The following is a 17,006-nucleotide window of genomic DNA, read 5'->3' as shown; positions in this document are numbered from 1 at the left end:
ATCTTTTCAATCACAGCATCCATAGTACGGTGACATGGAATAACATATCGAGGCACGGCTACCTCCATTAGGTTTAGAAACCCATCACCATCAACAGTGCTCACTGGCCTCAGGTCTCTAACAATAAATTCTGCGACAGATTCTGTTAGCATCTTAGCTCTGGCCGAATTAGGAGGCAGCTTTTCAACAGTCCGTGACCCTCCATGTACTTTTTCTATGAAACGATCCATAGTGACACTTAGCTGCCCCACTCCACTAGGCTCGTGACTCAATAATTCACTGTATTCGATTGGGTGCATTGCTTGCAGATGGTTCCACAGATTTGTTGTACCACCACAGATTGATAATTCTGTTATACACAGTGTACACGTTGGCTTTTACCAGCACTAGATTTTACCTTGCCAGTCATAGCATCTACTTTGTATCCAAAGTAAGTCCACACTGGTGCTACCTTTCCTAGAGGAGTCTTCAACTCAATACCACCGCTCGCCATTATTAAAAACTATCAAGAAACCATAGAAACTTTGAGAACAAAGCCAGAAAATGGTGCTGAGTAGCTCACATGTGTAAATCACATGATCTGTGAATTAATCGCCGATTGTGTCAGTGACGACGATAATCAATCGGCCATCGTAATAATCGGTTGATAATCGATTAAATCGACATCGATTCGCAGGCCTAGTTTGTACATGATAAACACTAGACCAATCAATGTCTAATCTCAACTGTGTAAGCTAGTCCCTGCCCAACAACAAAGGTAATTGTCTGGCTTGCTGATTATGTTGTACAGACACATGCATCATGCCCAAAACAGGAATTGTGTCACCTGTGTACATATGTAAGTATACCTGGGAGGGTTGCAGTGGTGGTAGATTCTCAACATTCCAAACTGCCTTGTATGTTGCCTCACTCATCACTGACACTGCAGCACCAGTATCCAACTCCATTTGAAGCTCATTACCATCAACTGTCAAAGTTACATAGAATGGTGCATGTCCTGGTCCATGAATACTAAACATTGTATAAACATCTACTTCTGGTGTGGCAGTGAGAGTAAGAGCTGCCTTAGGTTCAGACTGTGTGGATGACTTAGAAGATTGACTGGCTGAGGTTGAAGTGTTACTTTTTGTACCTCCTGTCTTAGTTGTGTTGCCTCCAGCTGCTGTGGTTTTCTGTTTACTTCGACACACCTTAGAGATACGGCCTGTCTTCTTGCAAGCATGACAGATAGCATCCACAAAACGACAAGATGATGGGTGATGTCGTTCGCCACAACGGTAACAAGGTTTAGTTGTTGTTGATTTGTCTGTCAACAAGTGCACTGAAGTGTTGTACTGTAATTTGCGTGTGTCCCGGTCTGCAGACTCCATGGTTTGAGCGAGTTCAAAAGCCCTGGCAAACTTCAGTTTTGGCTCTGCTAGCATGGCACACTGCATTCAGCTATTGGCTATACCGCAGACGAGACGGTCTCTAAGCATGTCCTCTAATGTGTCACCAAATTCACAATGTTCTGAAAGAGCGTGCAAGTGTGCCACAAATGTCGATACAGACTCACCAGCTTGCCTCACGCAGGTATTGAACTTGAATCTCTGAACAATGACGGAGGGCTTGGGAACAAAGTGTTTGTTGATCCGCTTGACTAGAGTAGGGTATTCCACTTCGTTTGGCTTCTGTGGCGCCACGAAACTTCGAACCAGTTTGTAGATGGCAGCGCCACATTGACTAATGAACGTTGCCCTCTGCTTGGCAGCATCACTGATTTCGTGTGCTACAAAATAATTCTCAAGTCTCTCTATGTAGCCCTCCCAGTCTGCCGCTTCTTCTGAGAATTCACCAATTCCTCCACGTGTTGCCATTTTTACCTCGTCGCCAATGTGATATTCTTAATACCATGTGAATCACAGGATAGTTATACAGCAAATATACAACTCAACTCAACACTACTAACTACATGTTACATGAAAGTCTGTATGCACAGTCATGTGTGCGCATGGGTGTTGGTGTTACATCACTACAAAAACACTAGTGCAAATAAATACAGGCACTATAATACAACTTTGTTACAGCCATAGCCTTGAACAAACAAGTACAAAATTGTAAAAAAATTACTGGTATATAGTAATTGGTTATTGCATAGATTCTTGGGCATTGGATCAGTAGGTATTTTTCTGTAAAGTTGTGATATTGAAGGTGGTGGCCATGAAATGGCTGCAGTGATGTTAATAATAAATTTTAAATATTGGCTTTGTGCATTATTATTAATTATTAATATTAACATAGCCATTTCATAGCCACCACCTTTGATTTCACAACTTTTTTCATCCAGGCTTTACAGGCCGCACCCTTTTTATGCTTTTTGCATGGATCTATATACCAAAACAGCCAAGCTGTAAGGAAAGGGTGCAATTTCTAAAAATGTTAGGTTGTGAAAACAAATGTAATGGCTGCAATGATGTTAACAATGACAGTATCTAGTACCATTAAAATTTCTTCATTGCAGCCATTTATGCTGCCACCCCAAGTATCTTGGTATAGATTTATACATATGCATACTTACATAAATGCTTTTTTTTTCTATGCACAGGTGAGCAGACAGTCAATAAGCCGGTAAGCATAATATTTACTATAAGTGACATAATATATTACTGTGTTGCCAGTGCGATACACCAATACTGATACCCCACCCCTTCCTCTCAGTATTGGACTATCTTCTGATACTTTTTCTGATGTCATTGCTTTTCAATATGGTGGCATATGTAGCGAGTTTAATAGAATGAGTGAGAACAGATATAGATATAAATCGTGAATTCTTTGAAAGAAACCAGCAAGTACAATACCATTATTATGCAGTGGAAGAGGGTAGTAAGGCATGAATTAACATTCATTGAAGATTGTTCTCCTGATCGATGGCCACAAAACCAGCGAACTACAATGAGATTAAGGTGGCGCTGAACCAATTAAGTCCAGCTGCACAAAACAATTTGTTTCAACCCACGTGCTTAATGAGCTATTATAGGATGGCCCAAAACTTGCCTTAAAAGCTGTTGTGGTAGCCTGTGATACTTTACAAAGTTTCGTGAGATAACACACCTTCATTTTTCGCCTATAAAACTATCAAGTTTTAACTCAATTTTTGGCCAATGAAAAACTCAGCGCTAGGTTCCAACCATTTCTCACCTTGTAGAACAATTCTACGCTTTCCTTTTCACTGATAACAACATGGAAAGTAGTGAAAATACACACCTGTGGGCTACAACATTGGCTAACAACTCCATCAAACCTGAATCGCAAAAATTCAAAGCGTACTATTGTAGAGCATTGCTTACCCAATGCCTATACAAAATTTTGATGGTCTGTGGTGCATAATTTGAAGTTATTTAGCAAGAAAGGAGACGGTGTGGCTAATCAGGGCGCGGTCCGTGTAACAGTAATCACGCGATGGCAGCTGGTGCCGTTCGCCAGTGAAAACCAGAGTTGTGACAGGCTAATAGTTTTAAAGCACGAATAACATTAGTTGTACCACCAAAAGTAGCTGGGCGGTCTGACAGTGCTTGTTCTGTTAGTCCACTGAGACGCATCGCTGTGGTCTATGAATTTCCACGTTTGTTCACGCATTACCACAAACATACTGTACAATTAACTTTGTGTGGCTGCCCTTAATCGGTTCAGCGCCACCTTAACAAATTATGTGTTTTATTGGAAATGCTGGCTGTTTCTTGTGAATAATGGTTTTGTTCAAAGTATCAGTGTTGAATCAGTATCAGCTATTTTCTACCTAAAATGTATTGAAAAGCGGTATTGGTGCATCACTATTAACAGCTAGAGTAATAAGAATTTTGATAGCACATATAGCACATATCCAGGCTGCAATGTACTTTAGAGACAAAACTTTGATATTTGTTTGCCAGTATATAGTCGCTCTTGTGGTGTTTGCTTATCACAGAGTAGTTTTCATTCCACTTGTGTTCCCATTTTGAAAATATAAACCATCTGTAAACTGAAGTATACAGACATTCACAAGCTGATCAACTGCTTTAGAGATGTAAAAATAAGTGCTGATTTGTTGGTAATATTTGTATGTAGGTGCAGTAGTAGTAGTTTGCCATTGTTACTTTCTACAGCTCCAAGATATCTCTCTCAACCCTATTCAAATGGACAGGGAAAGGTAAACTATGTGTGAAATGTGAATGATTTTGTAGTTATTACTTTAAAAAGTTAAGCTCGTCGTGTGAAGCATGAGTTTACCATACTATTTGTTATGAACCAAGATATCTATACTACTTTGTAGGACTAGTACATGTGCAGGTCCATTTACCAAACATGCACAATTTCCATGTCCCAGCCCCAGTTATATGTGCATGTAGGCAACTTTACATGCCTATTTAAGTGCTTAACGCATAGGATTTGTGATTGTGTTTACACCTTGGTTACAAATGTTTGTTAGAAAAAAATATTAAATCAAATGTCTACTGATAAATGTTCAATTTTTTAAACCTTTGTTTCACCGCTAGTGTGTGTGTGGGGCTACCCATTTCTTCTTTGTTTAGTTTGCCATTTATCAAAGTACTGTTTAAGTAGGGATCCTCCCAAAAGTAATGTGCGCCACCTAAAATTCAGTCTTTAAAAATCATACTATAGAGACATCTTACTTGACGAAATCAACTTTACGGAATAATATTAACATCAAATACGCAGGGGCGGAGGAGGGAAAATTGAGTTAGTCAGGCCATGCATTGTACAGTGTATATGTTGAAATTGTTACTGTATACATGGTGCTGCCAGAGTTGCTGAATAGTGTGTGAAGCACACTCTGTGAAGTACAAAGCACGAGCATTCTAGGGGGGTCTGGGGCATGCCCCCACAGAAAAATTTTGAAAGTTAGACACTCAGGATATGCAATTTTAGTGATATTTCACTGTTAGCTAGCTAAATAAATATACTTAAGCCTATCTATTGCTTCTCAGACTTTCTGTACTATGTAATAATAATAGGTAGGTAGCTAATTGTAGACCTGACATACAGGTGACATAACATGAAACTTGCTATATGGCTCAATTAGAAATTCAAGGGGATCTGGGGGTGAGCTGCAGAATTTTTGCATTTTAAAGGCCTTAAAATTGATACTAAATTTAAAGTAAAACTAGCTAGCAACTTGCAACTATCCCCCAAATTTCACAGGGAACCCATACAGCATGGCCCCCTTATAGAATAGCCTATAATTAATTTATTATTTATGGCTAGGTAGCTAGCTGTATACAGTGAATTCACACAGCTACCATAAAAAAGCTACGCAGTTACAAAAATGCAGTATACTATACTGGTTTGTATGGAATGAAGTGAACGGATCATCATGTAAATATACTGGTGGACAGTCACGAGACCAATCACTATTCGAAAATGGCGCGGTGTGGGGTGAGACTGCGAGTTTGTCGACAGGACGAGTGGGTAGTTGAAGAGGAGTGATTTCTACTTAAAATCTCATCCAGATGGCCGCCATGTAATGTATGGGTGTACAGCTTCCTTTCACAGAATGAGGTGCCTAGTTTGTCACTGCCAGCCCTTCTCCCAGTAAAAGAAGCCAAGAGTGACAAGCCAAGAAATGCTAATGATTATTTTATGAAGACTGAATTGTGATATAAGTGTGCTGGTTTAGAATCAAAGAAGGTACCTGCCGTACACGTGATCGATGCAACTGTTAGGACACATGATACGTAGAACGTACAATCATTTCTGTACAAAACGATGCGAATGCTATGCTGTACTGTAAGGTAATTGGAAGTACTGTATGTGTAATTTAGGCTGAGTAACTACTCGTGCCATGCTCTGTAAAATGTACGTGTAGATATGATCGTCCAGAGCTTGTAATATAGTTTGAGCAGGTCAGCTAGTTGGTCCAGCTCCAGATCATTGGTCTGGCTCAGGCCTGACCAACCGGACCGTCTCCTCTAGCCTTGATATGGCATTAAAAACAAGAAAACACAGACTGCTGGATGTAGAAATTTTTTTAAATCACCAAAAATCAAATTTTTGTCTGCCAGTCTGACCACAGTCACAAGGCTGGAGGCTAAACAAAGCAACACATGGCCACCATTGTACACCACAACAACAAACTTACCAGCGGAATGTGAGTGTGTGCCCCCTGCACCTTGTCTTTTCTTTTATCTTCAATCAGGCTGTTTTTATCTTCATGCAGTGAAACCATATCGAGGCATTAATTTACCGTATCAACGCGACGCCACAAAATTATTTAAAGTGCTTATGCTTGGTGGATACTGTAATTCACAATTGTTCCATGCCCATTAACGGATAATAGTGATCTAGCATTCCTCTTAACAATCTATTTATGCAATCATGATTACCACACCAGGCTTGGGGTCAAATACATGAGTTCTTGTATTTAGCTGTATTTAAATACTATTTTTGAGTATGTGTATTTGTAATTGAAGTTTTGAAACAACATGTATTTGTATTTGTACTTAAATACTTTGTGTAGAAACTTAAAATAGTTTCTGCAAATACTTCAAATACTTTGCTTGGAAGAGAAGCTGTTAGACCTAATCTGTATGGTTGGAAGATGATCTCTTTGACTTACTGACACCTTAATCTGTAAAAATATGTCAAATACTAATTATCTTCTTTCAATTTCTTTGAATGGGAAGTGTTATGAAGAACTTACTTTTCTTTGAAGTTGAATAGTATATAAGTACAAGCATTCAAACCCAGTAACATAGTTCCATAATGTTATCTAAGAAGAGCAAGAAATCTACTCCAATTGTTTTCTGGCATTATGATGTTACAGTTGTACACATACGTACACTTGAAATTTTATTAGAACAATATTAAAACAGAGGTTTGTACTATTGGGTGGTTGTGTAACGTGTAGTTCAGATCAAAGTACAGAAGTATTTTAATAGTATTTAAATGCTTTTAAAAGTATTTGTATTTGAAATACATCCTGGATATAAGTATTTGTATTTTGTATTCCATACTTTCAGAGTATTTGTATTTAAATACTTTTCAAAGTATTTGACCTCAAGCCTGGACCACACGCCCTTATTATTAGTCTTGCTGTATTTGTAATGATAACACACTGAAAAATGAAATAGTGACACGCCCAAGATACTCCAATACAGCAGTCACCCTAATAGAATAGTCACATGTGTATAGCTGTAAGCTATAGCAAAAAAACTGAACAAACTAGTATATTAAAAACTATTAAGTTAAAAATGAAGTGCTGCCAAAGTAGGGATTTTCCCACTGAGGTAAGCTGTAATATCTTTATTCACCTCTTGTTTCACTACTTTTTATCGCTTGGATCCCTACTTCATTTTTAAATTTTTAATATACTATTATACTGTACAGTGTGCAGTATTGTAAACTTTAGAATGCCTCAAAGTACCCAAGTACCTATCTACACATGCCGAGTTTTACATACAAATACTGAAATGTTGTTTTTCCAGTCTTGATGATAATAAATGCTATTGTGGGAAGCCCACCTTCTTAGATAAAGTAAAAGATATCAACTCTAAAAGTACATTTGGTGAGTCATGTCACTGTCATAAACTGTGGTTTATATGTGCTGTGTGGTTACATGCTCGTGTAAAGCAGTTCTATTGTAGCATGTAAACTTTAGCTGGATATTTTGAACAGATAAAATTTTCGTCAACCATAGTAGTGGCTCATAATAGGGATCATCAATGTTTTTTTGTAATGGGCCAAAAATACAGCATCCTTTTCCTCAAAACAATACTCTTGAGTATATAATCAATAGTGAGAATCAAGTGAAAAGGAAACAGCAAGGGAGCTTTGGACAAAACTAGCACCATTCGTGCATTTAGTTGGGTAGAGATCATAGAAATAAAGAAGGGAGGTTGTCTACACTTGCATTTGTAAGCAAAAAGTTCTGTTAAACATGTGAAAATGAAGACTGTATAAACACTGTATTAAAGTCCAGACAGGTAAAGAGGTGATTACTTCATGCCGATTCAAAATACTTTCTGAACACATTGTGAACATATTCCCTAATGGACTCTACATACATTGTAACAATTGAAGAACTACAGAGTTGGCCTTGTATCTTTTGGGGCATGTCCCTCCTGTATATGTGTATAAATGAAGTACAGACCAATGGCTTTGTCCTGCGATTGTCCAGTGAAGATTGATTTGTAAGAAAACACAATAACAAACCATAAACCAGCTGAGATGGTACTTCAGTGTAAAATTCAGGGGCATACCAAGGGAGGTTTCAGGAAACCCTTTAGATTTTAGACCGTACTTGAAATTGAAACTTCAGGTTTCCTGACTCTGGAATCTATCATGAACAGGATACATTTTAAACCTTTGTCTTAATTAAATTTCTCCCACAATACCAACACTTATAGCATTGCTCTGAACAATAATTTTGGTGAAAAGATCGAGATACTCTAATAAAGCAGTCAGGCTATATAAACTACTCTAATATAACAGTCACTTAACTGTAGTGGAAACCCCTTTTCAAAATTCCTGCATATGCTCCTTAAAGTAGACTAGGGTGCCTAGTTCTAGAAGCAGTAAAATATCATCTTGTTTTCTCTACCTATGTAGGAAAGGAGTTTTATAGGTGTTCATCAAAAAGATGTGTATACAGAAATGTAGTTTGGTGTGCAAAGAGCAAGAAGATATTTGTGGTGTGCCACTGTCAACTAGAGGCTGTTAGGTATGTTGTACATTGATACTGTAACAATGTGTACTATATAAAAGTGGTTTGGTATTAATTATGTATTGGGGACTGATGATAAAGTATATGTAATTATTACTTTGTTATTAGAGTAACATGTATGAGGAAATATTTCATGTCCCACGTATATTATGCTATTTTAATCTGCTAGTGCTCACAAAGCCTTACATACATGTATAGTGAATGGAAACAACTTACCATGCTATGGGTTAATGTTGATTATGTATTGTGTACACAGATGTATGACAGTAGATTGTTTGCACAATTTCTTTAGGACAACAAGTACAAATAACAAAGGAAAACCATGCTATATTTGTCCAGAAGAACGCTGTAGATTTCTGATTTGGGAAAGTGAAATTGGTTCTGAGTATACAGTTACATACACCCAACGAAAACTGACGGGTATGTGCTAATGAAATCACTGCTTTGAGAAAAGGGAAATTCTATTGTGTGAATTTATGTATCAAAATACTAACATAGATAGATTCAGGAGATTAAATTTTTAGTATTGCAAGTTACAAGTGGCTGCTGCACCACTTGTAACTGCTGCACCATTTTGTCATTACTTGCATACATGTTAGTTTGGCATCAGGGATGTGGGGAATATGCCAGCACATTAATTTTTCAGTAATACTAGGTACATGTGGAATTCAGGCAATATTTCCGCATTAAAAGCAGTTAGACAGTCTTAACAGTCTGCTACACTAACTCAGTACAGGCAGACCATACTTTTCACATAATTACATGTATCATTGTCAAGAGTTTGGGTGTGCAGGCACACATGCCTTATGTTGTTATAACATGTAACCAACCTATTTTAGAGCTTATGATAACGTCCAGACACCAGACAAAATCCAGTCAAATTGCATAGATGTCTTACCATAATGCAATTTGTCTGGACACAGTGTCCTATCAAAGCATAAAGAAGGAGCCTAAGGGCTGAGATGGCATGCTATCAACAATAACAGTCACTTAGTTGCCAGGAGATAGTATACATTCTTACAACCCAAGGGAGTGACCATAAATGTACCATTGCCAACCCTCTGGTGTACTTTAACCACGTAACAGCTGCAGTAAGGCATGTGATGTCTTACCACTTTAATGTTCATTTGCTATGCTACAGTAGACATATTGGGCATTCATCTCATGTCCAGTCAATTTTGGCAATTGTCTGGCCAATTTTGGTTTGTCAGGACATTGTGGCAGGACAACAGAGAATTCTTATCATAAGCTCTGCTATTTTGGTTTCTATATACATGAAACTGCGTAAATGGTTTAGTGCAGCTCTATATGGTAGGCCAAATTCATGAATAATGCATTGAAATGTTTGTATCTTAGTATACATACATGCATGACAATTCTGATAATATATAACAATTACGTATCACAAAAAATATTATTGTAATAGAGATGGGGCGATATAGGATTTGAAAGTATCAGTACATTTCCCCTAATTATCACAATACAGTGATAAATGTAAGACTTTGTATGGGACGATTATAGGAAGCACCAGTGTGCATATATATGGAAGTTGTGATGGGGACAGCTGGGTCTTCATATGGGTGTAGATGGTGGTCACTGTGTTAAATTATATCCATGCAAAAAAAAGACAGCCAAGCTGTAAAAACGAGTGCGACCTTTCGTGATATAGTAATGTTGTTGATAAGAGTTGTTCTAAGTAGTGAAATGTATTGGTTTGTATACAGTATCATGTAATAGGGAGTTTAATCTTTGGTGGAAAAGGTTTTAAAATCAAAGGCCAAGAAATGGTTGCAATATTAAATGTTAATAATGCACTATTAAATGTTAATAATGCACACATGGGAAAACGATACACAGTCGGCCAATTCTGCCGTCAAAGTTACGCTCGAGTTGTATTTCTATCACAGCGATTCCTGTGTTCTTTTTCTTCATTTCTTCGTCGGTGGTGATGAGTATCAAGACTGCTGTGATGTCCACACATAAACTCTAAAGGATGGAAAACTCATTAAGAATAGGCTACACTATTGGAATTCTCCACACAAATACCTTATGAGTATGCGGAATAATATAATTGTAAACTTTCGAATATGTTATGTAATTTTAATGTTCGATAATAGGTACCATTCAATAATAGGTCACTTACGCTAGTTGGGTTTTCACTGAAAGGGTCATTTTACTCCCTGTGCATGGGAGTGTCAAAGTGCCATGCTGGGCAATAACTATACCATACAACTAGACAGAGTGGCAGCTCTGCTACTGTGTGGTGGTAAGTTATCATCCAGTAATAACTAATTTATCACCATGTGGTCGAGCCACTCAGACTGGTTTGTGATATCATAATAACTGCAAATGGTATTGTTTACCAATGGAGCAAATAGCCTAACATATGTTAGTACAAAACACCAGTACAGCACTTATACTTGCTGTAATCCTTTACACGATGACACTATACTGTTGTGATGGATTAAAAAATATCAAGAAACAGTCTAATTGTGTCTATTTTCAGTTGCTCTGGCAATCAGTCCCAGCAGTGTATGGTGAAGAATCAACTCCATTCAATAACCTCTGACTCCACTGTTCCATCTCAGGAGTAATCCTCACCACTGTTTAGCCCTTGCACTGCCATGTGATGCCACTCCACCAACTCCAGACAAAGGTGAATCATACCTCCAGAAACTGCTGGTTTTCTTTTCTTTTTTTTTTTCTTTTTTTTTTTTTGTAAAACCATCCATCACTACAGTTCATAGCCTGTGTATATAGTGTCTATCTACAGTAGCTAAGAAGTTACATTGAGCACACTATATAACAGGAACTATAGAACTCACTACAAAGGAACTCAAACTTTTAATATCCATAAAGTGTCGCACACTCCCATAAAATGCTGTATACTCAGATGACATCATTGTTATTACACTCATAATGGGATATAACCAAGAGTTCATAATATATATACTGAGGAGAGTATCCTACTCTCATATACCCCTGTAGAAGGGCGTATCGTGAAGTTATGACGTAGCACTTCTGAGTTCGCCTGTTTTTCTTTGTATAATTAATGATGTCATTAGTTGAATATGGTATCGATTGAACGCGTTCCTAACAACGTTGCTAGCAACCGAATTTTCTCCAGTTCTAAGCGTTTCTCACCGAACTACAATTGTTCCTTCATGGGTAAAGACCGCTTCGTAGGCGTTTCTTGCTAAGCCATTCGTGAATACTGCTATCCTGAGTGTCGCGAGTGTGAAATGGTGCTAACGATTCTTGCACTTGTACGCCTTCCCGTACATCACAAACCACAACATCTTGTTGTTCCGTGATAACTTCACGATACGCCCTTCTACAGGGGTATATGAGAGTAGGATACTCTCCTCAGTGTATATATTATGAACTCTTGATATAACTTATTGCATAGTGTATATGCATGTACGTATTCTTGAAAGATGATATCTTTTCTAACTCTGTGATACTACTAATCACCTGATATATCACAATACATAATGTATTGATTACAGTAAAAATTGTGTTGGTGCATGCATGTATCACTGTCATAAGTATTGCAATGATAAATCATACCATCTCTATTCATTCAACATTTATGTGTGATGTTATTGTGATATAAGAAATGTTACTATTACATAGCCTAGGATATACGCTATTGGTTACACTTACGTATGTGTGCTTACCAACAGATTATCGGTTCACTTTCCAAAAAAGAAGGTTCAAAGAAAAAAGGAAAGCCGAAGGACATTGTGAAAAAGAAAATGCATGCTCATAATGATGTAATTGCATTCCCTGTTTATGTGTATATGCATAAATGTGCATTTATATAGTTTTTACCTTGATATGAACAATATATTATCATACCATGATAAATATACTGTGATATCGTCTATAGAGTTAAATGACAGCTGTTGAAAACTTTTTTTGTACTTTTTAATAGTGTATGTTGTGTATGCACTTTTTAGATCAAAAAAGGACTACCATTTGCATTTAGGATTGTAAAAGGAAATTATTGTTTGGTAGGATTTTGTTTGCAAATTTCTAAATGCAATCAGACTGTAATGCTTTATTTTCTGATGTACTGCCCTGGCTTTGAAAAGTCTGCTATATACTTATCTCTGTTTTTACCACTGATTTCTGGCAATTGTCACATCTACGCAATAATGCATGAACTTACTAGCAGTAATTGTTTTGTGATCAAATCATACTGGAACTTATAGCATAGCTGTTATCCACTTGTCTCCAAAATGGTTATTTGAATATTCATTCACCTCCAGGGTTTGAATACTCTGTTCATCAACTGGCTTAATTGATTTATATACATGATCATTGTGAGGTTAAGATTAAATATTATTTCAAGATTAGAATTACAGTGCATGGAACCTCAGTTATCTAGACCCCACTTATCAAGATTCTCAGTTAACCAAACCATGGAAACAAATGCTCTATTAGAGTAGTGACTGTTCTATTAGGGTAGTTGATAATACTGAGGTTTTTAAAATTTTTCTTTATGCTATTTTAAGGGTATTTATACACAGTTTCAGAGATATGGACTTTTCAGACTTATGCACCATCCCTGGTCCAAAGGGGTTCGGATAACTGAGGTTCCACTGTAATGCAGTTATTGGAGTGATAAGTAACTAATCATGTACTATTGCACTACTATAGCCATTGCATACCACTAGCTGTTAAAAAAAAGTAATATTCAAATGCTGAACAGGTCAGTTTTTGCTAACCCAATTATGCTGTGCAAGTCCAGTGTATTCAACCAATTTTGAAATCTGCCCATTGAATTCATGGTGCTGTTTGATTGTCTGATTTTGTTACCTTGATGTGGCCACATCATTGCTAGCACTATAAGTAAAAGGCATGCACAGCTTTAGATATTGACACAACTGCAGCTATAGCTACTGGCACAGCACGATTGGGGGAGGGCTAATTTCTGCAACATAGATTATTGCTGGTTGCAGTTTCATCTTTCAGTGTTATTACTTATTAGGCTAATATCTTACAGCTCCTGGAAGCTGCACTGCTAGACCCCATGAAATTCAACTCAAGCCATACTGCAACATTATTATGCTGTGCCCTTTATATGACAACTACATAGCTTTATACCATGCACTGTCAACTAGAAAATATTGATTTCACTTAGCTAGCTTACAATACTTATGCTTATTCAATAAAGTTCAGTCAAAATTATCATACGCTATGATAGTAGTGTATAGGAGGTAGGCCTGAGCCTATTATGCTCAAAATTTTACCTATTATTCTTTCCAGAATTTCCCAAAAAATTTCCCTATTATTCTTTTTGTTATTCTTGTATCCAGCCTATTATTCCATAATTATTCCCATTCGGTATATAGTCACTTAGTTTTCAAGATGCTGCTATAAGTAGTTAGCAGACTTAGAATAGCTATCCACAGTGATAATTCAAGTGTATTTAATTATTAGTGTATTATAATATGCTGTAACTACCTTATAGCTACTAAGTTAGGTAGATAATAATGCTCAGACTTGAAGAAGATACACTGGTATAAGATGTACAAGTTTCAGAATTGCAGATAATCATGCCGTTAAATCCCTGATGCTGGCTGCAGATTATTAACATGAAGGTGCTGTCTATCTTTTTCTCTCTTGCGGTCCTCCATACAATGCATCCGCGGAGCCCGCTCATCCATCGGTCACTATGTTAAGACTCCCCCAATTGTGGAGCTGATTCGGGCAGAGTCTCAGTTTGCCGTGGACTAAGAAAGTCCCGGTTTGTCCAGCACAGGCCATTTATGTGCTGGGGGTGGTAGGCAAGGGCAGTCCATCAAGCCCGGGTAAAAAAAAAGAAAAGATTATTAACATGAAACGACCTGACTGCTCTATTAGAGTATTCGAGCGTTCTATTAGAGTATATCGATCTTTTAGAGGCTTTTCAGTTCCTTTCAGCCAGCACTCCTGTCAGCTTTACATCATTTGTAGTAGCTTAACTCTTTCTTCTAGGTAATCAAGGAGAGACACGCCCCCTAATTCCACCGATTATTCCCGTGTTCGTCCGATTATTCTAAAATTATCCCTGTAACCATCCTATTATTCCGGAATTATTCTCACGAAATTGGTGACCTATTATTCTCAAGATTATGCCGGCATAATAGGCGCAGGCCTAATAGGAGGGACCACAAAGGAGTAGGCGTGGTCCGAGGGATAGGATCACCCAAAAAACCAGTCTCAATTTTCCCTGACGACGATCAGGCAGTATTGGTTAGGTAAAATTAAGCCCAAACAAGTTTTCAGATCAACCCGAAACACTTTCAACAAGTTGCTACGAAATTTTAAAAAACATTTATTTGAGGCCACTCCAAGTCATACCTTAGTTTCTGGTCACTCCCTAGCCAACAAAAGGATGCGGGCGGGCGGATGATCAGGACTTCAGGACTATCATAGACTCTTACATATACACCAGTAATACTGTAATGTTATTAATTTTGCTCAATTTACCCATTTCATATTGAGTTTACAACCAACATTCTTATAGCATAAGTAGTTAATTATGCTTCTGCAAAGTGCACCAGGAAAATTGTTGATGGCTAGCTACACTGCTGAGCACAACAATGTGTAGCTAACACTAAGGAAAGGTCTGCTCATGTAGCTACTTTTGCTTTACAAATGAAATGTTTCATTAGCTATGTCAGGAAATTATTATTTATTAGCTAGCTAATAATAATCCAAAACTATATTAACACACCAGAAACTCTTTCAAATGTGAAGTCTTAGTCAACTATATATGCATGTGTTTCCAGCCTTCTATACAGTAAACCTTCAGTAAAGTAGCTGTCAAAGTTTTGAGTTGAGTTGTTGAGTGCTCCAGGCTAGTGTTTTTCAGTGATCATGTGGGAAAGCTAAGTTAATGTTTTAACTAAGGGATGCCATGCACTTGTTAATTTAGGACCATACTTGCAATTATTTAATCATGGAAAAGTTGAAGTTTGAGCTCACCAAATGTTACCGGATTTCTAGTCAGTATATCAGTGATCAGTGATAAGGAAGTCCAAGTTTAGATCCACTAGAAGAGTTACTAGATTAATCATTAGAGGACCACATCTGAATTGTTAGGAAAGTTTAAGCTATGGTATATCTGATCATTAGGCTAGTGATCAATGCTACATACATACTGTACTGAAGTTACTTACTGGCAACAGAAGCATTACTAATAGCTATATAGCTAATCAAGGACAAGTCAAAAACGTTATAGTAGTATCTGTCTATTCTAGTATTAAAGTTAGGGGTAGTGTGACTGCTCTATTAGAGTATCTCGATCTTTTGCAGTGTTTAAAAATCACTGTCCTTGGTCACGTACACTTAAGCGCCTGTAATATTAATAATAGTCCTCATAAACTGGGGTTCCAGTTTTCCATGCGGGCGGGTGACCAGAAACTAAGGTTTGACTTGGTGTGGCCTGATGGAATTTTCTACTGACTGACTAAGTACAGTCGCGTCGATTGCAGAATTCTTGAAAATAATATGCCATACCGTGAGTGTTTCTGTAAGGCTCCCTTGTGAGTAAATTTTGTAGTCCTGGCCACGGATTCAACAGCAATTGAACCACACTAATCTTTTTCTTCAGTCCGGCAGATCTGGGCAATTTTTTTTTTGGATGAGGTTTTGACCTAGCAAAAATTTGACATACAAAACATAGTGTTGGGCGATATATCGATATTATATCGTATCGTTTGATTTTTTGCTGATATCGAAAAGTATCGATATATTTTTCAAAACTCGATATTTCGATACGATACATCACGTGATCTGATTTAATTTTAAAATGTCTATTTTAGCTTATTTAATAGTTAATTGTAGCTTTCCATTACCTTCAGCAATTTTCCAATTACTGTTACTCTTGTGTATGTGGACAGGAAATCCCCATTGTGTATAGCCATAGCTACCTAATATCAAAATATGTGAAAACTAGCAATTTACACGTGCAAATTAATGTTACAATATCGTATCGAAAAGTATCAATATCGGTCAATTTTAGTCAATATCGTATCGATATCATATCGTTCTGAAAATCCTGGTATCGCCCATCACTAACAAAACACAGAAGTAAACGGTAATAGTATGCGGTATAGGATTTGGTTGTGCCACGTGACGTGGCGTGTTAAGATGTTGGCAGAGATTTGGCGGTGGTGTGAGTAGGCCCATGGCCAGTTGATGATGATGATGATGATTGCAGTTGTTCAAGGTATGGCACTGTTAAATGCGAGGCTGAATATGAATCCGCCACTGTGTTAGTTGATGGATGAACAGAATACCACACATCGAGATT

The 17,006-nt window shown here is 37.5% G+C and overlaps 1 protein-coding gene across 1 annotated transcript in view; it reads left to right on the top strand.

Annotated features, from left to right (window-relative positions):
* Positions 1-12,585, top strand: part of LOC136250435 (uncharacterized) — a 34,655-nt gene extending 22,070 nt beyond the window's left edge. The window contains exons 3-8 of the mRNA XM_066042640.1: positions 2,585-2,607; positions 4,122-4,165; positions 7,461-7,540; positions 8,584-8,695; positions 8,991-9,118; positions 12,385-12,585. Of these exons, the coding sequence (XP_065898712.1) occupies positions 2,585-2,607; positions 4,122-4,165; positions 7,461-7,540; positions 8,584-8,695; positions 8,991-9,118; positions 12,385-12,470 (473 nt within the window). The 3' untranslated portion in view covers positions 12,471-12,585. The remainder of the gene's footprint in view (positions 1-2,584; positions 2,608-4,121; positions 4,166-7,460; positions 7,541-8,583; positions 8,696-8,990; positions 9,119-12,384) is intronic.
* Positions 12,586-17,006: the final 4,421 nt, after the last annotated feature.

The sequence above is a fragment of the Dysidea avara genome, chromosome 3, assembly GCF_963678975.1.
Source record: "Dysidea avara chromosome 3, odDysAvar1.4, whole genome shotgun sequence".
Lineage (NCBI taxonomy): Eukaryota > Metazoa > Porifera > Demospongiae > Dictyoceratida > Dysideidae > Dysidea > Dysidea avara.
This window is presented reverse-complemented; position numbering and strand designations above follow the sequence as displayed.